The sequence below is a fragment of the Furipterus horrens genome, unplaced genomic scaffold, assembly GCF_987537825.1.
Source record: "Furipterus horrens unplaced genomic scaffold, mFurHor1.1.pri manual_scaffold_5, whole genome shotgun sequence".
Classification (NCBI taxonomy): Eukaryota; Metazoa; Chordata; class Mammalia; order Chiroptera; family Furipteridae; genus Furipterus; species Furipterus horrens.
This window is the reverse complement of record NW_028327175.1, coordinates 63,265,904-63,290,184: the sequence shown is the minus strand read 5'-3', so window position 1 is coordinate 63,290,184 and position 24,281 is coordinate 63,265,904. Positions and strand designations below refer to the sequence as shown.

The 24,281-nt window shown below is 35.8% G+C and overlaps 1 protein-coding gene across 3 annotated transcripts in view; it reads left to right on the top strand.

Annotated features, from left to right (window-relative positions):
- Positions 1-24,281, top strand: part of MCTP1 (multiple C2 and transmembrane domain containing 1) — a 473,957-nt gene that overhangs the window by 357,733 nt on the left and 91,943 nt on the right. For all 3 annotated transcript variants that reach the window (XM_090276498.1, XM_090276497.1, XM_090276499.1), the window contains one exon: positions 22,434-22,553. In XM_090276498.1, the coding sequence (XP_090132624.1) occupies positions 22,434-22,553 (120 nt within the window). The remainder of the gene's footprint in view (positions 1-22,433; positions 22,554-24,281) is intronic.

Here is a 24,281-nt window from a genome sequence, read left to right as displayed (position 1 = left end):
TGGCAAAGTAATATGGGGAAAACTAGCTCAGAATGTCTAATGATATAAAAAATACTGATAATTTTGGAGAATAAACAGTCATCTCTCTTTAATGAGTTAGTCACACTGGGTCTATTGCCTAAAATTAGATTTGATATAGATGAAAATTCTTCAGGGATTGGAAACCACCCTTAAGCAGACCTGAAGGCAGGAAATCTTTTCTGGAGATTTTGCTTATCTCAACCTTTCTAAACAACTGTACTATGTGGAGAGTGGAAGTCAATCAGAAATACAGGAGGGTAAATTTTGAGTAATCTCTAATGCTATAAAATGGGGGCCGGCGGGGGGTGATGCAGCCAGTCAATTGAGATCTCACTCCATTTACATCTTGGGAGCCTATGTCCCCCAAATATCTTAAGAAATAATTTGAAACTATGAAAATATGTCTTTGAAATAATCAAAATAAGTAATTCAAAGAACTAACAGACAAATTCAGTTTCTTCTGTTATACAGTTTACCTAATTTTCTAAGACAATGAGAAAAATTAAATTTGGTTGTTCTTTTTCAAATTATATTATTTCTGATCATCCTACTTTGACCAGTCCTAGTCAAACAGGTATCAGGAAAGTCAGCTCCCCGTTTTCTAGAACACAGATGGGTAAAGAGACCATTTTAATTTACCAAGAGGCTATTGAAAAGACATAAGAAGACTTCCCTTCATTAAAGTCTCTCCCCTATAATTGCAGTCTCTTCTCTTGCTTGACTGAGGGGAAAAGTTGGGGGGGGGGGGCGCATGACATTGAAGCTACCAGAAGGAGAAGAACTGGCCCTCAGCATACTTGATCTGTTTGTATTGCATTCTCTGTGAAGTCCCAGGTTGGTATGTGAACCTCATCTGGCCCATTGATGGTGTTGGAAAAGTAGTGATAACCTTTGGTGAATGTCTATAAATGTTCCCTAAATTAACTGGTGACCAGAAACACTGAAGGAATGATTGAAATTACAGATTCTAGGGCCCCACTGTCACAGATTCTAATTCAGTCAGTCCGGTGGGGCCAGGAGTGGTGGATGAATTCTAAATTTTTTAAAAACTGAGAATTTCATTGAAATGTTAAAATTGTCTTTTTTACCTTCTTTTATATGTGTATGTGTGGAAGGCTAAAGAATACTTGCAGACATGTGTGGATCTAGTGGCTCAACTGATTCAATCAGAGCTCAGTTTCCTGTCCTTTCCTAGCCTAGTTTTTGCTGTGTTAGCATTGATCTTAGGCAGGATTTCTCCCAAGTGGTAATCAGCACTCCCAGGATTACATTAGTCTAGCTGTTAGTTAGGAAACACAGAGGTTCTCTCTTTCAGTAAGCCCAAAGACCCAGAGTTGAGCCTCACTTGTTTTGATTGGCCCATCCTTGAACCAATGACTACAACCAGAAGCAGGTGCTGCTCTCGCTGACCAGGGCTTGGTCAAATGCCCATCCCTCTGTGGCCAAAGGTGGAATCAGTTCCATCAAAAACCCATTAACTGAGAGTGGTAGGTGGTTTCCACAAGGAAATTCAGGGTGCTGGGTAAAGAAACAAAAGAGGTCAACTCTAGATTGATGGTTAGATGGACCATCAGTCCTAATAAAGACAGTGACCATTGTATATTTGAACCAATAATTATGAGAATAGGAACTACCACATGTAAATAATGAACTGCTTAACTGATTTTTTGGTGGGGCATGGTTGTCCCTCCCCACACTAACTTTCTTGTGTTGCAGATGAAGTCAGACTCAAACAACTAAAACTTACCTAGAATTGTGGTTGAAGTATAGCAAAAGAAACAATAATGAAGCAACCAAAAACAGATACAACACTATACTTTTTTAGATACTCAATGAATCAGGGAACTAAGACCCTTGCAACTGTCAAAAAGATGGTTCAATTGAAAGGTTATGATGTACAGCAAACTTCAACTACTTCTGTATGGTAGGCCAGTTACATTTTAGCTGTGCCAAGGCACTGGGTGAGTCTTGAAGATGTGAGAAGATAAGAGGTTTTCAGCAAGGGATAGGATTTCCCTGTTACATGTTTTCAGTACCAGTTATCAAGAACATGTCTTATCTTTGACACCTCTTATCTTTAACACAGTCTTTTAAGTAGATCTTAAGATGGGAAGAGAGAAGTTCTTAAAGTAGATTAAGAAAAGGATGCCTTTAAATCACATAATATAAGAATATTCTTTTACATTTAACAAGCTTTAAAAATATATATTTAGGATTTTGTATATGATCTTGAAGAGAGGCTACAGAAGTTGTTTAAAATCCTGTCCAATTTTACCACTTGATTTCTGGAAATAACATAGTGAAGTAGAGATTAGAAGTTAGGGCTAATACATATGTTAGAAAATACTTTCTTTACCCTAAACTCTACTTTCCTATCTGTAATATGGGAATAAAGGTAATTAAAAACTATAAAGGCAACAAAGTTAAATGGTCCCTTAGGGCATAGGAATGCTTAGATATAATTACACCTCTATGATAATAATTTTACTTAATTAAAATTATTTGAAGCAGGCTTCATTTTCAATTCCTATTAAAGAATAAGAAAATCTCTTAACTATATTAACAGTACTATATTAATCCCATGTTAAATTATTTCCTTAGAAGTGAAATAAACTGTATCATTAACAGCATTTAATGGACTTTCACATTATAATTGAATTGATATTTGCATTCTATTGTTGAGGGAGAAGAGCCTATAAAATCACTTAATGTTTATGGTTACATACTTCTAATGGGATAAATAAATAAAAATATAGATATATAATAGAGAAAACAGATATAAATTTATATACACATACTTTATATTCATATACACAAACATGATATATTCATACATACACTTGGTACATATATTTATACATAACCTATTTTCCCTGAACACTAAAGTGTTTCAGCTGATTTAAGGGTCTCATGCATAGTTTCTTAATAGAAAAACAGACTTAATTTTATGGGACAAATCTCAGAACCCATTTTTCAGCCCTTTTGATTTTACCCTTTCAGTGTTACCTTTTAGGTTCTGCCTCTTTGTATGCCGGTTATCCTTTATTTTGCATAGATTGGGCATAAAGGAGAAGGAAATACAGCTATAGAGTCAATCCAGAGAATTTTATGATAGATGGTATGGTATGTGTTTTGTTTTCAGGGAGTATATTGCCCTCTCTTTGACATCAACTCCAATCCATTTACTTTTGCTATAATTTGCAATATGCTCCTCTTTTCTACTTGATATTTAGAAGCCATACACCTCTCCCTGCCTCTTCAAGATCAAGCTAGAGCTACAAAAGAGGAACCATATCACTTCCTCTGTATTACACCAATAAACGCTGAATCCAGAGTTGCCACTGGGTTGATGTCTTTATTAGAGTAAGAAACACAATGAACAGTTCTGGACAGCAGTGTGGTCAAACATGTCTGAAAGGCAACGACGTAAATGAAAGAAGTGCAGTGTTGCCACAAGAGTGAGCTTCTGAAAGGTGAGCTGGATTTTGCCCGGTGTCATGCACTTGGAGGACAAAGCCACACCTGTCGCCCTGGGGGACAGAATAGCTCTGTGGCACTGACAGCAGAACGGGAACCAGCTTAGATTGCAGCAACTGATAGAGGGAGAAACTGGTTGTAAAAACAATGGGAAATCTGCCAGGGCTCACCTGCTTCTCCAGGCCGGATATAATTTAGTTAACTCACACACACATGCCGTGAAAAACAAGTTTTAAATGTATGTAGGGGTATAGGAAGATACAGGATTATCCTAGAGTTTTAGAAGTGCTTGAATAAAAACAGTTGGAAGCGGTTTTCAGATTTATTTCACTCTTCCTGCTGTGTTCAGCAGTTTTCATTTCTATTTTCTTGATGTAATATCCCGAGAAAAAAAAACAAACCCAATCAACCAAAGGGAGCTGCTGACTGTTGCTGACCAGAAAAATAAAACAAATCCCTCCTAATGCTTTCCTGCTATTTTTGTGGATGGAAGTGGGGGTGAGAAGTTTTATTTCCTGAAAGGTGGTACTGGAGGTAACTTGGTAATAGAGATCCCTTCTGAATTCAAATGAAAGCCTCTAAGACTCTAGGCCCAAATTAAAAGAGTTCCCCAGCATGATTGCAAAGTAGGAAAACAGTGTTATATTTATCCAGTAGTGCTTTCTTCTGGGCAGGGAAGATGACCTTGTGTGCTCTATTGCCATTCTCCTGTGCTAAGATTTGTTCTGTTTGGCTTTATTTGACTTTTTAAAAAATTGTTCTTCTTGCTCTAAGCTGTGCTTCCTTTTCTATTTTTCTCCCATTCCTTCTCTGGGTTTTTCTTAGCGTTTTTTTTGCATCCTTTCAGCCATTTTTTTATTCTGAGGATAAAGAATTTAACATTTTCTTTTTCAAAATTGATTATAACTGTCTCACCTTAGGGAGGAAGCATTTAGCCACCATTTTTTTTCCTCACCTGCCTCTAAGACCTTGCTTTCCTAACTATAATTAGTGATGATTGATACCAATGTTTGCTTTAGCAAGTTCTTAATAGCCTTTGTAAAACTTCTCTGAACTCAAAGGAGCAGTAGCTATCTAAAGAGTTACCATGTAGATGGTGTCATCAACTAGCATTTTAAATATTTTGAGAGTGTTGGCAAGATACATCCAAGATCTATGATTATTCATGGCCTCGGCCTACCTTCTCTCATTTCTTTGGATTGGAATTTACCTTCTCAGAAGTTATTGCTTTTTATTTTAACAGCTTTTGTGAAGTATGTTTTATACACCATAAAATCCATCCATTTTAAGTGCAAAATTCACTTATTTTTAGTAAATTTACGGAGTTGTTTGGTCAGCAGCTCAAAAAGATCCTTCATGCCAATTACAGCCACACCTTTCCCACCTTAAGACTTTAGCAACCAGGAGTCTGTTTCCTATCTCCAACGATTTTCTTTTTCTTGACATTTCACATAAATGGGATCTCACACGTGTGGTGTTTTACATCTGACTTATTTCATTTAGCATAATGTTTCTGAGTCCATGGCATGGAATGTGCCAGCAGTGTCTCCTTTTCACTGTTGTAGTATTCCATTGTGTGGATATAGCACATGTTGATTATCCATTCACCAGTTGATAAACAATTGGGTTGCTTCCATTTTGAGAGTACCATGAATAATGCTGTTATAAATGAGCTTTCATGTGCAAGTCTTTATGTAAGCATATGTTTTAGTTCCTTTGGGTAGATAACTAGGAGTGGAATTGTTGACTAATAAGTTTGTTTGTCTACCTTTTTAAGAAATCCCCAAACTGTTTTCCAAAGTGACTGCACCATTTTACATCCTCACCGGTGATGTATGAGAGATTCACTTTCTCTGTATCTTCATTTAGTACCTTCTGTCTTGGTTATATTCATTGTAGTGGGTGAAGCAGTATCTTGTTATGGTTCAATTTGCATTTCCCTAGTGACTACTGATATTGACCATATTTTTATGTCCTTCTTAGCCATTCACATATTTTCTTTGGTGAAATGTCTGTTCAAATCTGTTGCCCATTTTTAATTGGGTTTTGTCTTTAGATATTGTTTTACATCCTCTTCGTATACTCTGGATACAAGTTTGTTTATTTGTTTTATCAAATACGTACATCACATTCTATTCTTTTGTCTCAGTATGTGGCTTGTCTTTATTTGCTTAATGGTGACTCTTGAAGCACAAGTTTTTAACTTTAATGAAATGTTAATTTTTTAAATACATATTTAGGTTGTGCTTTTGGTGTTATATCTGTGAATTCTTTGCAGAGCCCAAGGCCACAACTATTTTCTCCAATGTTTTCTTCTAGAAGTTTTATAGTTTTAGCTCTATGATCAATTCTGTATTAAATTTTATATATGGTAATTTTTATCAAATTCAAGGTAGATTCATCAATACCATCCTATTTATTCCCACAATTTACCTGAGGATATCTTTGGGAAAGTTCTGAAAGTAAGTAGAAGGGAGAAACTTTTTTGGTATCTCTGACCTAATCTTAAACTGCACTACCTTTTGGTTAGTATTTAAATTTACTTTTTGAAATTGCCCCTTATTAATAACCTATATTTTTCTCAGAGAGGATATTAAATTCCAGAGAACTCCAGAACCCTCCTAAAGGTTGTGAATAATTAAAACTTTGAGCAAAATATAGTTTCTTAAGTCACTGTCTCAACAAAAATATCCATGTAAATCATCTTTAAGAAACTGATAAAAAGGACTTCCAGACAAGATAGTGGCACAGGTAGACAGGCTGCATCTCCCTCCACACCTAAGGTGGAACGTAACTACCTCAAAACTGAAGACAACTAGAAGTTCTAGAAAACTGAGCTTCATGGAAGTCCAACAAACAAAGATATAAAGAAGAAATACTGATCCAGACAGGTAGGAGGGGCAAAACTGAGGCTAAGAGGAAGCAGTATGGTGGCAGCAGTGACAGGACAGCAGAAAGCACAGTCACACATTTTAAAAAGTAGGGAGGGACAGCTGGAGAGCAATCTCAGCCCCAGACTAGACCACACAGCTCACAGTCCCAGTGCCAGGGAAAATAAAGCATCATTGCTTCTGACTATGCAAACAAGTGGGAGTTGGGGCAGAGGGAAAAACTACCGGTCTCTCAGCAGAGTGTGTTTGTTTAGAGGCCCCCACAGTCCTAGAACATCTGCAGACCTACCCACTCTGGGAACGATGGCCAGGGCAACTGCTAGAGAGGCACTAGTCCCATACAGGAAGTGGGAGAAGTGCCTGGAAAAGGGGCAAGTGCTGAGCAAGTGGCATTATCTCTTCTCACACCCTTCTTCCACATACAGCACCACAACGTGGTAAAACGAGTCACCCTGTACTGATACCTAAGGCTCCGCCACTTACAATATATCAGGTGCAGCACCTCTACCTAAGACACAGAGGCAAACACAGGAGCCTGTCACATTGAGGAGATAGGGAAGTATGGCCTAAAAGAGGGAATGGATCAAGATTCCAGTGGGAGAACTAAGTGGCAAGGAGATAGCCAACCTAACAGATGAAGAGTTCAAAACACTGGTGATAAAGATGCTCACAGACTTGACAGATATGCTTGAGTATGGCAAATGCATAAGGGAAGCAGTGAAGGCTATGCTAAGTGAAACAAAGGAAAATCTACATGAAACCAATTGTGAAGGGAAGGAAACCATGTTCAAATAAACAATTTGGGACATAGGGAAGAAATTAACAGTCAACCAGTACAGAATGAAGAAACAAGAATTGAAAAAAATGAGGAGATGCTTAGGAACCTCTGGGACAACTTTAAACGTGCCAGTATCTGAATTATAGGGGTGCCAGAAGAAGAGGAAGAGGAAGAAATTGAAAACTTATATGAAAAAATATGGAAGGAAAACTTCCCAAATTTGGCAAAGAAAATAGACATACCAATCCATGAAGAACAGAGAGTCCCAAACAAGCTAGACTCAAAGAGGACCACACCAAGACACATCATAATTAAAATGCCAAAAGTTAAAGATAAGGAGAGTATCTTAAAAGCAGCAAGAAAAAAAAAGAGAGTTATGTGCAAAGGGGTTCCTATAAGACTATCTGCTGATTTCTCAAAAGACACTTTGCAGGGAAGAAAGGACTGGCAAGCAGTATTCAATGTGATGAAAAGCAAGGACCTACAACCAAGATTACTCTATGCAGCAAAGCTATCATTTAGAATGGAAGGACAGATAAATTGCTTTCCAGGCAAGGTAAAGCTAAAAGAGTTCATCATCACCAAGCCACTAATATATGAAATGTTAAAGGGACTCATTTAAGAAAAAGGATCAAAACTATGAACATTAAAATAATAATGAACTCACAATTATCAACAATTCAACCTATAAAATAAAAAGAAACTAAGCAAACAACGAGAACAGGAACAGAATCCTAGGTATGTGGATCATTTAGAGGGTTATCAGCTGGGAGAGGGAAGGGGGAGAAATGGGGAAATGGTGCAGGTATTAAGAAGCATATTTGGTAGGTACAAACTAGATGGTGAGTTAAGAATAATATAGGAAAGGGTGAAGCCAAAGAACTTATATGCACGACCCATGGACATAAAGTAAGGTGGGGAGGGATTGCTGGAGGGAAGGGGGATACTGGGCAGAAGGGAGTAAAGGGAAAAGAAATTGGGACAACTATAGCAGCATAATCAATAAAATATACTTTTAAAAAAGGAAATAAACTGATAAACATTGCGTGAGAGTTTAGCATCATTATCCCATCAGAACATATAATTCTACCTCCTTAATTAAGTCTTCTTTTGTTTAAACAGAATGCATTATTTAGTCACTTGGGAAAACTGATAATGCTAACACACTGCTAGGAAAAGTTCAGAAAATCTTGATTAAAAATCTACTCAGAGAATTCTTAAGTGTTGAGAATCATGCATCAGTACCATGTGGCTGAACAAAATGTGTCCACTCCCAACGGGTTATTTTTAGAAATGAGGTTTTATAGGCAATCAAATACAACAAAAATGCCTGAAAGATAAGACATCTCAGCATCTCCATGTCAATGCAATGAAAGCTTTCTGAAAATGAATTGGCCCTCTTTTAGAACTCTGGAATCCTAAACTACCAGACATTTCAGGAACTATTTTGGCTGACAATGAGATGAGAAATTTTTCTTTTTTGTAATTTTTATTACAGTGGAAGCGGTTTTTGTATTTCTAACAGTTTGACAAGAGCTAATTACAATGCGCTCATCTGTTTTGCGGACTAATTTGAGCCACGGGGCATCAACACCATAGGCATGCAGCGGCATTGCAAATGATACGCATGCTTCCCTAGCTCCAAGAATTTGTACTTGCTATAAAAGAAAACAGATTTGGACAGCCCTGAGAAAGCTGGGTTTGGTTTGAAGAAAACATTTCAGAATTACATTAGAGCTGGCCTACAAGTGAACTAAAAATACCTGCTCATCTCAGTGGTCTTGGCCCAGGGCCTTTCCTTTTACTGTAAAAGTCAGGCTGTTTGAACAGTTGGAGTTCGGCTTGCTTGCTGTCTAAACTAGTGTTCTCTGATAACTTCTGTTACCATTGCGACACGAGCCCTGTTGCACTTAAGAGAATGTTTAGAGGTATGGAAAATAGCCAAGAGAAATGTATACGTAGTGTTCAAACCTCTAGGCTTCCCATGCAGTAACTAGACCACTTAGATCTGTTAAGAAATGGGAGAAAGACATTCATCAGTAAACATTACACAGCAAGGGTAAAAGATGGAGCAGAGTAAAGGAGGCTGTTAAAATCAGCCTAAGATGATTATTTGAATTGCAAAGAGAAATGTTCAGACATAGCTAGAGCTGCTAAACATAACTCTTGAAGTTTTTCCAGAACAGAGGGATTGGGGGAATGAGACCAGTGAAGGAGAAAATTAGAAAATTATAAGACAGAATGGGAGATGAAGTTTCAGAAGCTGGTAAGATAGAGGAAATATATGATAATATTAGGTCTTAAATCTATTTATGAGGATGAAAATTTAAAAACACACTCTCTGACTTTGGCTCTGTGATTCTAAGATTGAAATGAAGATATTAAATCTGGACGAAGAATAACCAGCAGTAACTGCTAGGTTATATTATGAAGGATTAAAAAGAAAAATCAGAAATCAGTAGCCCAGGGAAGATATTTATGATAATAAGTTGGATAAGTCTGAGTAAGATAATCTGAGCGGAGATGAATCAGAATGGTACCAAACGTCCTGAAACTTGGCAGAGTGCAACTTCTGCTTATCAGCTACTGCAAAAAAAGCAGTCACTATAATTGATCATCTGCTTTTTTAAAGGTGTTCCTGTTCAGTGAGAAAGAATGGGGAATGTAGAGACTACAGGACTAATTTTTAAAGTAGCTCATGTCACAGACTTTACCCCCATGTGTTTGGCTTGTTAGCTGGGTATCCTACTTTCTGGCACAGTATACAGAACAGAGGGAGTTTCCCCCCATGGGCAACTCAGTGCCAGCTGTTGCCCTAAATATTGTACCTGTTCATGATAAAGATAGCTTTAAAGCCAGATTTCAAGCTTAAGGAAAAATTTTATGTTTTGTACATCAGCAAACATGGGTGTCAGATGTGTGTGTCTAGCCACAGCATTTACACACACAAAGAGGGGAATTAATCAATAACCTACTTCAAAACAGTAATGGTAACAGATTCAGTTCTTTAAACATGGAAAAAATAATGATCTTTAATAAACTTTAACAAATTTTTACAGCACTTCTAACGTCCTAGAAAATATATAGAAATGGTACATTTGCATGACAGTATCCCTTAATAAAAGATCACATTTAATCCAACAAGTTTGTTAAATAATAATTTGTGAACTTAAAAGACATGAAGTAATATCAGAAAATTATATAATGCTTGGAATAGAATGGGGGAAAAGATTATTTTTCATTGGCACTGCAGGAATAAATGAAAGAAAAAGAAAAACTGACAACAAATATTAAAACACTTTTTTTTAACTTTGAAAATAGTTACAGGATGGACTGTTCTTTACCTATACTAGTGAGATAGTCATAGGTCCTTCCAGAACCAGCTGGATCCCAGAGAAATGGGAAACTGGAGAAACACAAGCTTCAAAGAGCATAACAGCCTTAATTCGTTATTACCTGCTTCTATGATGTAGTCCTTAAGTATTTTTTAGAGTGCTTGTTACTTGATACCAGCAGTCTCCTCATGAACCTAATAACACCAATTCACCAATTCCACTTAATTGTCCACTATTTGCTCATTCAAGACAGTAAATATGGCCCTAGCTGGTGTGGCTCGGTGGATTGAGCACTTGCCTGTGAACCAGAGGGTCTCCAGTTCGATTCCAAATCAGGACACATGCCTGGGTTGCAGCCCAGGTCCCCAGTTGGGGGTGCATGAGAGGCAACCACACATTGATGTTTCTCTCCTTCCCTTTCTCCCTCCCTTCCCCTCTCTCTAAAAATAAATAAATATTCTTAAAAAAAGAAAAAACAATTCTTAAAAAAATAAAAATAAAAACCCACCTCTCTTTAAAAAAAAACAACAGGAAATATGTGTTTATCTGTAATCTGTAAGAATGACCCTGCATGCAGCCTGACTTTGAACACAGAACTGCTGTGAATGATAAAGCTATTAAAATGAAAAAACATAACTGTATTACCACGGCAGGCCTTACAAACTTCTAGGTAAAGTACTAATTTCTAATGACCAGGACCTCAGAGAATCAGCATTCTCCCGGTATCTAAAACCATTTGTAGCTTTCATTCTACATCCAAACTTTTACTAGCATTAAATTCACAACATTGCAGGGATTTTTTATCAGTTATTCATCTGTGGTTGATGTGATGCTCACGCTGGACATACTGTCGGCTTTGCATTTTGGAGTTGTCAGTGTTCTCAGAGCAAAGCCAGAGCCTTTCATCTCTGACTGATAAGAATGACACAAAATATCAGTACAACTTGTAACCTGAAAAAGAATAAGAAAATATCTAAATAAATAAATAACTTCCCAAGCCTGTTGGCTGGCAGATTCTATTGGTATAATATTTCTGTCAAGGAAAGTAGTGTGCATTATACTACCATTAGTTGATACCTCCATTTTTTAGGTTGTTTTGGCCCATTTTGTTGTGGAGATTCTTCAGTAGGTATTTTCATGGGTTGTATATAAAACATCTTATGCGACCTATCAATGCATCCTATCTAGTTGTCACACTTGCTTCTTTAACAGTTGAGTCAAGCCATGCTTTTCAAAACGGCATGAATGTACTAAGATTGTGAACTTTAAGTTTTAGATAGCCACTTCAAAAACCCAGTGTCCAATTTCACACAGTAAGGAGTTGGGACTTCCTAATGTGTATTTTATAAGTAGTCTAAGTAAATCTGCATAAACAATGATTTTTCAAAACTATCAGTAAATAAATGAACTAAGTTATAATACATGCATTTGATTCAAAGCTGTGCTTTTGAACTCAACCAATTTCTTTTTTTCTAATCCTAACCATATACTCATTCTGTCACCAGAATGGACATAAATTGTTCTCTTGATTATGTGCCTAAATAATATAAGGGGTCATTTTGTAGAGTGCACTTTGATTTTTTTCTCTAAACACATAAATCACATACACACCAAAACACAACAAGTCTTGTCAGTTTGGTGTCTGGGTGGAACTACTTGGAAGGAAAGCAGCAGAGGGAACCATGTGAGTTTCATTCTAATTGAGGAAGGGGAAAGAAGCCCTGTATGTGAACATGCATACAAGCATGATAAGGCATCAGTGGCATGGCCACAGGAAACAGCAGAACAAGTTGGAATGATCCAATGGGTCTAATAAAGTTGTTACCAATTCTATGCTATTTATTTTAGAAAATTGTCCAAGCAAACCAAAGCCTCTCCTCAAGAGAGCAGTGTGTCATATTTTAAAACCACCTTGAGAAGTCTATCATAATATTGGAATTAATCAGGTTCATTCTGCTGATCTTCTGCCCTCCATTGACTGGCAGTGGTACAAAGGCGTTAGTGGAACCAACCAGAAGGAAAGACCTTAGAGCAGGTGGCGATACCATCTGGCTAGTTAAGTCAAGGTGAAGCCACCCCTTTTCCAGAAGATGCAGTTCTGAAGACTTCGATGATGTTGTTTGTACCCTGACTTAATCCAAAGGGAAGTAAATGGGCAGAGAAGATTCACCTCCAGTTCTTCTTTAGGCATATTTTTAAGGAATATTAAACATTAAAAGATGACAAAAGAGCATCTAGTGCAAATGCTAATGAGTGAGTGTAATTTTTTCTGCTTTCCCTAAATCCTTCATGTCATGATCTAGGAAATGTACCTTTGGGGTACCTTTGTATATAGACATACTGTTTCTTCTTTTCTAGGTTAACTATAGGATATTTTATTGTGTTTGCATTTGGACAGGAAATTTTCTCATTGTAGTGGACTACTCCACGTGTGTGAGGGTGTTTCACACCCCAGCCCCACTCACTAAATGCTAGTACCTGCTCTATTTTGCACCGGCAACTGTTAGAACTAAAAACATCCGTGCGTATTTCCATGTGCCACAGGGGACAGATCATCAGCACAGTACCTAAAGGCTTGAAAGTTGACCCTCTTCTCTTCCTTCTCTCCTTTCTTTCCTTGTACCAAAAAGGATTAAGGAGGCCCCTGATAGGATTCATTTAAAAACCATGTTTTCACTTGCTGCTTACTATTCTTTTCAAGCATGTTTTTAATTCAGGAATTTTACAACCTTGATGATGGCTTTGTCAGAAAGACATATGTGTTGAGGTCTCATTTGACATTCCCTAGCTTTCTTCTTTAAGGCCAGTCTTATTGGTAAATGGGAAATAAGTTTCCTTTAAAGGATTAATTAATTGAAAATAACACATTTTTATATATTGTTAGTTTAGGTACCTTGAAGTTCTTATTGTTTTAAAAGCATTGCCTAATTTCCCAAAGGGCAAAAACTATGTAGTTATTATATTTCTAATTTGAGGCTCTCTCACATCTGAGGATATTTCTGTACCAAAGGCTCTCTGCTAAGGAATACATTGTGTGTGTGTGTGCATTTCTATTTTATCTGAAAAAAATATTGTTGAATAATGAAAAACAGAAGAATCTGAGGGTGAAGGTTGGGTGAAAAATGGGTTAATGCTTTGAGGGTGTGGGTGTAAATGTGTTAAGTTCAAGAAAAAAATGAATTGAAATTAGGGAGGAAAAGGATTTTCTAAAAGGGCTGGGAAATAATTAATTGTTTTGTAGGAGATGGCCTTTCCATGTAGGCAGAGAATTTTTTCTTCTCTTCTTTTTGAAGAGACAGTCAAACAGAGAATCTCATCTCTTAATTAGAAAGAAAAATACTCATCAAACACATCTCATCACTGGAGAGCTAATGATCCACAGCTGTTAGTCTGAAAGGGCAGGCTTTTTTTTCTTGAACAGTAGGAAGTGTTAATCATTTTGGATGAGATTTCTTTTTAAAATATACTGTAGTTTGCAAAAGAATAGGATATTCAATATTCCAACTTAAATGATGTTTTTGAAGTGTGCTCCCCCAGGGATACTGTCATATGTTGCACTGAATGATCATTGAACACAGGCATCTTCCACTGAACTTCAATGAGAGCATCAATTGATGGGATGATATGAATGGCCCAGACCTGCCTGGGACACTTAAAAACCCCAGACTCAAAGAAATAAAAATCATGCCTGCCTTGCCCCTATTAAGAAATGGTGTTGCTATAAAATCTTAATATTTCAAATTGTTCACTCTATATAATATACTTTGTTGAAATAGAAACGAGAAGTCTTAGCCCACCTTCATTTAGCTTCTGAGCAGCAAAGGATTTTTGTTTGTTTGTTTGTTTTATCTTCAGCTTTTTTTTTAATCTGTAAAAATGTAATTGGCTCATTCATTTTCTAACCTTTGCCTTTACAACCACCTTGCTAACCTCTTCTAAACATTTTGGATAGAAGAAAACCCCGCTTAATAGAAACCTTGTGAATAGCAAACTTTTGATTATTCAGAGCCAAATGAGATAGTAAAAAAAAAGAAGAAGAATAAAATTGGCTCCACAAAGCTTATTTCAACCATTAGTTTTTGACCTCTTTGCTATACCAAATCTTTACCAGAACACCTAGGAAGTAGCATTCCATTTCTTTCCACTAATGTAAAAGTAGTTATCCCAAAGCAAGAAGAAGGAAAAGAAAAAGATATAGACAGAAATCTACAAATTAAATAATCTGTTCCTAAATAATCAGTGCCTTCAGGGCATTGACATGCCCATCAAATCCCTCACCTCAGAGGCAGTAGAGCATTGTGGGAAGAGCACACAGGGTTGGGAAACAGAAGACCTGGGTCTGCCACTCAGCAGACAAGGTTAAACTCCTGAGCCTCAGCTTCCGCATTTGTAAAACTGAGATAATATTTTCTGTCTTCCCAGCCTGCCTCTCAGGACTTTTTCCTAAAGTTCATTATATGCAACATTATATAAGATACTTTATAGGACAAGTTATGTTATTTTACCTTTCAGTAAATTTTATATTTTTCAAAAAGCCATTCTGAATACTTATAATTTAAATGTAGACTGCTCTTAAAGTCTTGCCCAAATATATAATGAAGGTTTGCATTTTGTGACGTTGATGCTAATAGCATTGGCAAGATAACATTGATTTAGATAAACGATATGGAGATTTAAAAGTGAAAAAATTATGGACAGGAATTGACATTTATAAAACTACTGGTTCAGAACAAGATTCTTTTATATCTATGGACATGAGGTTGTTAAAAATTGTTAACATTTAAAAACCTTTTGTTTCAACTTCAGAATTCACAAAGTTTACACTGCATGCTAATGCCACTTACAAATAATAATTTTCTGTAAAGATTTGGGCTTTCTTATTAGTAGTAAAAATTTTAACTGCAACCCCTATGTTTAATATTTATAGCTTTCTTCCAACAAATCCCTTCTTCCCCTACCACACACAAATTCCTCTCAGGAACACTACCCATTCTCTTTAATTGCTCAAAGAACAATTATTATACTGAATTACATTGTAGTATTAGTTTATAAAGTCTCTGTAATTTAACAGAAATAATTTTAAATATGAAAGACTTTAAATTGGTAGTACTTTGTGATAAAACATTTTCACATATATTACATCACTTGTTAACTACAGTCAACTTGTGAAGTAAGTAGGTATTACCATCTCCATTCTCTAGATAATATACTTAAATGAAAGAGGGTAACTGACTTGCCCAAGGTCCTATGACGGTCAAATAGCAGAAATAAAATTAAAACCACTTTTTGCAGTCGTCTGGTCCATACCCATTGTAGAAATATTGTTATGTACCACTTAGCTTTCACATTATTAAAAACCCACTCCATAATTAGTAGCTTAAAGTAATGACCATTTTTGTAGCGATGATTCTTTGGGTCAACAATTTGGACCAAGCTCAGTGGGATACTTCTTCTGTTCCCCAAAGGATTCATTCATGTATCTCTAGTCAGCTTCTGGTCAGTTAGGCAGCTTTGCTGCTGGATGCTGTCTGGCTTTCAGCTGAGGGGATGGAGGCAGCTATGCCACACGCCTCCTATCGTGCCTCAGAAAGGCGTGGGCTTATTGATGTGGTGGCTCAGGGTTCTAAGAGTACAGAGGGCAAAGCCCAGTGAGCAAGTGCTTTTTAAGTCTCTGTGTTCATCATATTTGCTACTCTTCCCATGGCTCAAACAAGCCATTTGCCCAATCCCAGTGTCATTATGGGTGGGTATTCCAAAAGGCATGTATGCAGGGAGACATAAATGGGGTCATTCGTGCATGCAATCACTACAACCCCATAAGCTAAATATAAAAATACTGAAAATGGCACTCATAGTGTTTTCCTCCTGTAGTTGGCATGGCTTCTTTAACATAGCTCTTATGATTAAGACCACCATTATCTATAGATTCCAGGGAGATATAAGAAAAGTGATGGGTTGCAAAATGGGCCCAAAATATTATATGTAGTATGAGCCAGCTACTGCTCAAAGAATGTATTATAGGTGTCAGGCACTAGGCTAATTTCCTTCTCAAATCTGCAAAGTAAATACTATAAATCCCATTTTTCAGATAATAAACTAAGAGAAATCTAGTCACTTGCCCAAGTTCACATAACTAGTGCCCAAAGAGCTTGGATGCAAACATGCTCCTGATTCAAACACCACGGTCTTTGCACTGTACCACACTGCAGCAGCTTCTTCAGGGGTCCTGTGGTCATGGCTGGCAGTCCTAGGAAGATTGACAAGAGAGCTTCCGACATCCAGAATAATGAGCTCTCAATAGCCTTTTTCTAATAAAGAAGGTTATATGTACTTATTATCATTTGACTAATGTCTCGTGAAGATTATACACTATAGAATTCTAATTGTAAGTTATAACAGCTATTGATTTCAAAAAGAAAATCACCAAATTTTTGGAACAGTTTTAGTCTCTAAAGAGCAAGGATAACTAGTGTAGGGCTAGATATTTTGTTTGGAATGGGGGCATGGATTTCACTAAAGTAAAACATAGTCCAAGTTTATTCATTATAAAAGCATTGGGAGAAATGGGGAAAGGTGGAGAGACTATGATAGAAACAGAGAGGAAATACAAGAAAAGAATGCCATGGTGATGGAAGCAAAGGAAATTAAATACTGTACAAATGTGCGAGAGTCCTTATTACCTAATCTAACATTAAGAAATTCCAGAATCATCGAGTCCTCTTTCCATGTCCCTCACAGGCAGGTGTTTAGGAAGTATTTGGTTGGGATAAAATGCTAGACATTTTATGGTTTATATTTTTATTCTGTGGAGGATGTATCACTGAATTTTTGATTCCTTGATTTTTTTTTTTACCTCATTTTAGCCCATTATATGCCTCTCCCCATCTATGAAAAACTGTGGTCAAGAACAAGGATAGATCCTACTCAGTATTGGTCTTTCTGGAGTTTCTCTGAGCTGCTTTCTTTCTCCTGCTGTCCTTATAAGACACCTAAGACCCAGCCTTGAATTATCTTGGCTTTTTGTAGGAAAGAGGATCAATATTAGTGCAGGTGGGCCCCAGGCAGAAGTGAAGCTCAGTGTGAAGAGAATGAGCTAAATGATGCCCTTCTTCCTCTAAAGACTCCCTTGACTAGAAGATCCCCTCACCACCACACTGCCCGCTACCAAGTGTTAGAAACATCACTAATACTGTAGTGAACAATTGCTTTTTTTCTTAAGGATTCTTAGCAACCTGAGTCCAGAGACCGTGTCATATCTTAATTTGGATACCCAGTATTACATAGCACATAGTAAGTGTTCAATAAATACATTTTATTGCTAACACATGAACTTTTGAAATCTGCAGTTTGACATTCAGAAAGAAAAATATAAATGCTTTTGTATTTAGAATTTATTCAAAGATCTCATTTACATATTTATTTATTTATTTATTGCTTCATTATTTTGTTCTCATCCCCTTATCACTTCCCCTTTGCAACCGTAAGCTTATTCTCTACATCCATGGGTCTACTTCTCTCTTGTTTATTCATTTATTTTGCTTCTTTAGACTCCACATATAAGTGATGTCATACTGTATTTGTCTTTGTCTGACTTTATTTTACTTAGCTTAATACCATCTAGGTCCAGATGACTAGATTTCATTCTTTATATTGCTGGATAATATTCCACTGTGTGTGTGTGTGTGTATGTGTGTGTGTGTGTGACATCTTCTTTATCCATTCATCTACTGGTGGACATTCAGGTTGCTTTCATATCTTGGCTATTACTATTGATGGTGCAACAAAAGTCGATGGGGTATATATCTTCTCAAGTTAATGTTTTTGTTTTCTTTCAATATATACCCAGAATTTTTAATTTTTTGAAGACTTTCCATATTGTATTTCATCATAGCTGTACTGATATACAATCTTACCAACAGTGTACAAGGAGTTCCTTTTCTCTACTTCTTCACCAACACTGTTGTTTAGTGGTTTATTAGTAATAGCCATTCTGGCTTGTGTGAGGTGACATCTTATTGTGATTTGCATTTGCATTTCCATCATGATAGTGATGTTGAGCATCTTTTCATACATCTGTGGGTCATCTGTATGTCCTCTTGGGAGAAATGTCTATTTAGGTCCTCTTTCCATTTTTTTAAATTGTATTATTTGTTTGGTGTTTTATGAATTTTTTTTTAATATTTTGAATATTAACCACTTATCAGATGTATCATTGGTGAATGTCTTCTCCCATTTAGTAGGTTGTCTTCTCGTTTTGTTGAGGTTTCCTTCAATGGAAAACTTTTTATTTTGATGTAGTCTCATTTGTTTTTCTTTTGTTTTCCTGGCTTGAAGCAATATATCAAAAAAGATACTGCTAGTGTCAGAGTTTACTGCTTATGTTTTTTTCTAAGGGTTCTATAGGTTTAGATAAAAAATTTAAATCTTTATTTTGTTTAGTTTATTTTTGTTTATGAGGCAGAAAAGTAGTCCAATTTCATTTTTTTGCATGTATCTGTTCAGTTTTCCCACCATTACTTAAGGAAAGACTGTCTTTACTTCATTGTGTTTCCTCCCCTCCTTTGTCATAGATTAATTGACCAAGTCAGTGGGGATTTATTTCTGGGCTTGCTGTTCTATTCCATTGATCTATGTATCTGTTTTTTTTTTTTTTTTCTCCAATACCATAGTTTTGGTTATTGGGGTTTTTTAGTATAGTTTGATGTCAGGTTGCATGATATCTCCCACTCTGTTGTTTCTCAAGATTTTTTTTTGGCTCTTTGGGGTCTTTTGTGGTTTCATATAAATGTTAGGATTAGTGGTTTAATTCTGAGAAGAATGCCATTCATGTTTTAATAGGGGTTGCATCAGATCTGTATATTAACTTAGGTAATAAAGACATTTTAACAATACTAATCTTTCCAATCCTTGAGCAAAATATATTCTTCCATTTATTTGTATCTTGTTCAATTTTTTCTTCAATGTCTTATAGTTTTCAATAATATATACTCTAAAAGAAAAGATTTCCAACATCATGGGTTCCTTGCTTAGTTACGCAAAAATTAGATTCTTAATACACAACAGGAAAAGGGACTATTTTTGCACTGCCAGAACCCACCAAACTAATGCAGTTTCTTCCTTTGTCTCTCTTTTATATTTTCCTCCATCCTGAGTTCTGGTACTAATGTTGTGAGGGCATACCAATAACCATAAGTGTTCATGAGAAGTGTTGTCAGTTCTAAGTGCTATACTTTAAGAAAGCTATTGAAGTATTGATTTGTATGTGGTGAAAAGAGGATGTCTGTCATATAGAATACCAGAAACCATACCTTGTAACTGGTGCTTGAAGCAACTAGTGATGTTGAACCTAGAGAAGAAACAGACATGACTAATGTCTTGATTACTTATAGGATTATCATCTAGAAAGTTTATTCTATGCAACATCTAGCCCACTACTCATACCAATATGTAAACACCACAAGGGGGAATATATACATGCTCAACAGGTTAAAAATAATTACAATTGATATATTTAGCAATGGAATCACATGAGGCCAGAACACACTGAGTCTAGCGAATGTCCTCAGCAAAAACAATGAATAGGTAAGACTGTGGTCAAACCATAATACACAAGACAGTTCATGACTACATTGAAAGGATGGAAAGAGAATCTTTCTAGAAGTAAAGGCACTTCTGCCTTATGTGCTTCATAGAGAAATTTGTTAGTGGCATCCCAAGTTGTAATTTTGTATACATTTCCCTGAAGTCACTTGGTTTTATACAGTGGCTCTGTAGTACATTTACTAATACAAATAATTAAGAAGACTTATGTTAAATGATTTGGAAACTCAGTATCCATTTACTCATTAATTCAGAAAGTATGTATTTATTGAACACCCATTGTGCCTCAAACATTGTTCTAGGCTCTAGGGATAGAATTGTGAACAAAAAGAAAAAGTCCTTACTCATCAGAGCTTATATTCAAGTGATTACTTAAATTTTACAGATCAATGTGTAAAGAATTAGTATGGATTCTTGCCAGAAATAATTTTCCCTCTTTGTGTGTTGATGTCTGCCAAATTTGCCTTAATTTACTTCCTAAAGAATTATCTTTTAAAAGTACATTTTAATATAATAATCATAGTCATCAATTATAATTTATGTATATATATTTTTAATTAAAGGGAAATATTTCCTTTTATGTAAATTTTTTCACCTTTCTGGTGAAAGAAAAGATATGGCTCATGTTTGATGCACTGACATATTGATATTCCCGCCCCCACCCCCCAGGAACTTGAATCTATAGTTACCATGTAATTCTGTCCAAAATTCATTTCTTGGGTTACTAAACCATTATTTATGCTTTTGGTGCCTATCTGGATTATAAATATATAATAATTCAGTAAAATACGCAATTCTCAAAATTTAATGTTATATTTTTAAAAATCCTAATGGTACAGTAATATAATAATGTGACTTTAAATATGAGAGAAATGATATTAAAGGTGATTAGATCTATAGACCTCTGTTTAGAAATTAAAACAGTGAGACAGAATGACTTTCTAAGGCTCAGAACCACTTCACACAGTTTTATTTTCCCTGCCATTTGAATAGGGTGTGGACTTGGCTGAGGTTTATTAAGAAGGCTTCAAATGCCAGGTGCTGTTGTTCTGACACTAGCGACTTAGAGTGAAGTGCCTAACTCTTCTGGCCTATCAAATGCAAGGTGTTTGTGTTACCATCTGGCTCAAGTTCCCATTTTACTATGGTTCAGTTAAATCCTAGCAGGCAGATGACTTCCTAGTTTTCACTATTAAAATATGCATTACCTGAAGACCTTAGTCAATAATTAACTTTCTGAAGTTTGTAAGGTAGTATTGATATCATTTACACAATGATATGTTTTGAGTATTTACTGGATACTAAGTAGTGTTTAAATCCTTAAGCTGTTTCAGCTAATTCACTCTCACAACCTCTTGGGTAGACACTTGTATCACTCCCATTTTACAGAGGAAGAAACTGAAGGGAAAATATGTGTGGTGCGAAAAGGTTATAGGGCTAGTGAGCATCAGGAGTAGAATCTAGCTCTTAACTATCATTTGACTTAACATGATCTTAATTTAGCAGCAGCTGCCATAGGCCCAGAAAATTTCAATGATCTGTCCAGGATTAGAAGAGTCTGGTGGGGGATGTGGGAGAGTCACACTTTATATCCAATGCTAGTTATTTACAATGCAGATGCTCTTAGAATGGCTCCTTCTGCCCACGTGGGTGAGTGCTTAATCTAATGTTTTCCTCACACTTTAAAAAATCATTTATATATTTAGAGAAGTAGGTAGTTTTAAAAGATAATAGAAATAGACATTTAAAATTTTCTTTGGCAAAATTTTTTTTTTGACATAGCTTTTGGATTTCTATGGTAATGCTGAATGTTAAGCCAATCTTATTCTATACACTTGCTGGTAGCAGTGCTTTTATTTGTAATATTAAATCTTTGAGGCTTTCTTGTGTAGAGTTGGCATTTTCATCTGTCTATTATGCTTGTTACATTGTGTTATCACAAGTGAGATTTTTTAAAAGAAGTCCCTGATATCAAATAGTGATTCATTCTTTAATATTAAGGCAGATAGACTGGCTATTTCTGACAATGTATTGAAGCTCATTTTGCTGCCTTTTTTTAAAAAAGTATTTTGTTCACTAAAGGAGAAAAATTAAAATTGCCACATTGACAGTGCAATGATTTCAGTTTTTCCTTCAAGGAAATTAAACAAAATAAAACTCTTACTTGTGCTCTTATAAAAATGCCTAACAAGTTTCAAGGCTTTATTTTCAAGATAAATCTTTTGGTTATGAAGCATTTAGTTTTGTGTTTTTTGAAGTGGAGTATGGATAAAAGAGTCCATTTAATGAAATTTAGAGTTAACTCATCTTTTTTTCTCTCCTCTCCTCCAGCTCTTTCTCTTTGTGGTCTGGAACTTTGAGCTCTACATGATACCACTGGTTTTGTTGTTACTATTGACATGGAACTACTTCTTGATAATATCAGGGAAAGATAACAGGCAACGTGATACAGTAAGTCTCTATTTTCTTGTTTGTCTGTTTTTTTGTTCTTATTTCTAGTCCCTCTGACAAGATCAACATTGAATTTGGTTTTACAAACCAGAAATTCTGTCCATAAATATTCAGGTTCAGAGAAAAGTTTTATCAGTTCAAAACTCACAACTCTTTGGTCCTAACACAATAGAAAGTATTCACTATTTCTAAAATTACTCATCTTGATTCAGGAGCACACCAAAGTATGAGCTACAATTTTTAATTATAAATGGGTTATTCCAAATGATTATATCTCATTTGTTTTTTGTCTTAATGAATTCTGAATTAAAACATAATATCACAAAATTATTAATGATCACACCAAATGAAATGAATTTTATTTAAGACATTTCTCTGTGGTCTGTCATTAGAACAAAGATAGGATTGATGATGATGGTTGTTGGCCTGGAAAAGTACATAAGATACCTTAATTCAATAAACATTCACCGAACTACAGCAAAGATCCTTCACTGTGTCAGAGGTGTATTAGGAGACCTGCTCAAGGACAAAGAGATTTCATTTAACCTAGGGAAAGTTATGTAGAACCCTTACCTTCTCTGGAATTTTTGAAAGTTTTTAGGATTTGTGAGACCACCTTCTCTCTCTCTAAAAGAGGTTTAGACTGAGAAACAGAAGCTAGACACAGAACAATCATATTTGTTGTTCTACCAGCCTTGATTCCTCTTAGATTATCTCAATCGCTATACCCTTAGCAAGCATACAAGTTCATAAGACTTTCTCATATATAAATAAATGGGAGGGGGATTAGTTCTCCAAATAGGACATTTGCAACCTGATACCTTGATAGACCACTGTTGACGAGAATTTAAAGTTTTGTCAAACATGAGAAACCTTGGTAGTTATATGTGCTCATCAGATAACATGGTTTTCTTTGTTTGTTTTTTGGAGGGATTTTTTTTTTCTTGACATTAAGGGTCTTCATTTGATTTGTCATCAGAACTTTTTGTCATAATAATGCAGAAACAGTTATTTGCTCATCAGCTTAATGGCTTATGTAATACTTTATTATAATAGCACCATAATGGCTGAACAGACACACTTGTGACAAAAGAATTTCCCTTTTAAATAATACTAGCAAAATACACTTCAAATGGTAACACAAGCAAAATATACTCTTAATAATTTGCTTTATCACCAAAATAAAAGAAAAATCCTGTTGCACAACAATCAAGTATGTGGCAAAGTTGCCAACAAATCTGTCTCTCTCACTAGATTATAAATTTGAGGGAGAGCACTCTGTTCATCTTTGTATTTGCCACTGGCCCTAGCACATGCTTTCCAAATTAGAGATGTTCAAAACATTTTTAATAAAGTGTAACAAACTAAATTTGAGATTGCTAACAGATTTTAGTGGTTAGACAGCATCAACACACAGAAGTGATTAATGTTGGCAAGGATTTCATGGATATGTTTTTAAATTGCACACTGAGAGACAGGCCTCGAATGCCACAGCATTGGTGTCATGGGGACTCATAGATACTTTTGTCAATTGATACAAGATATTTTCTTTAAGAAAATAGGACTCTCTCAGACAATTGCTTTTTTGTCCCATTTATTTCAGGCTGATTGTTGAGAGACAAGAATATCTACTTTTCATTCAGTTGCCTTGAGACAAATTTGCAAATAAGATTATTTGCAAATAGCAAAGAGTGGTAATTTAGTTTCAGCTTTCTAATCCATATATAG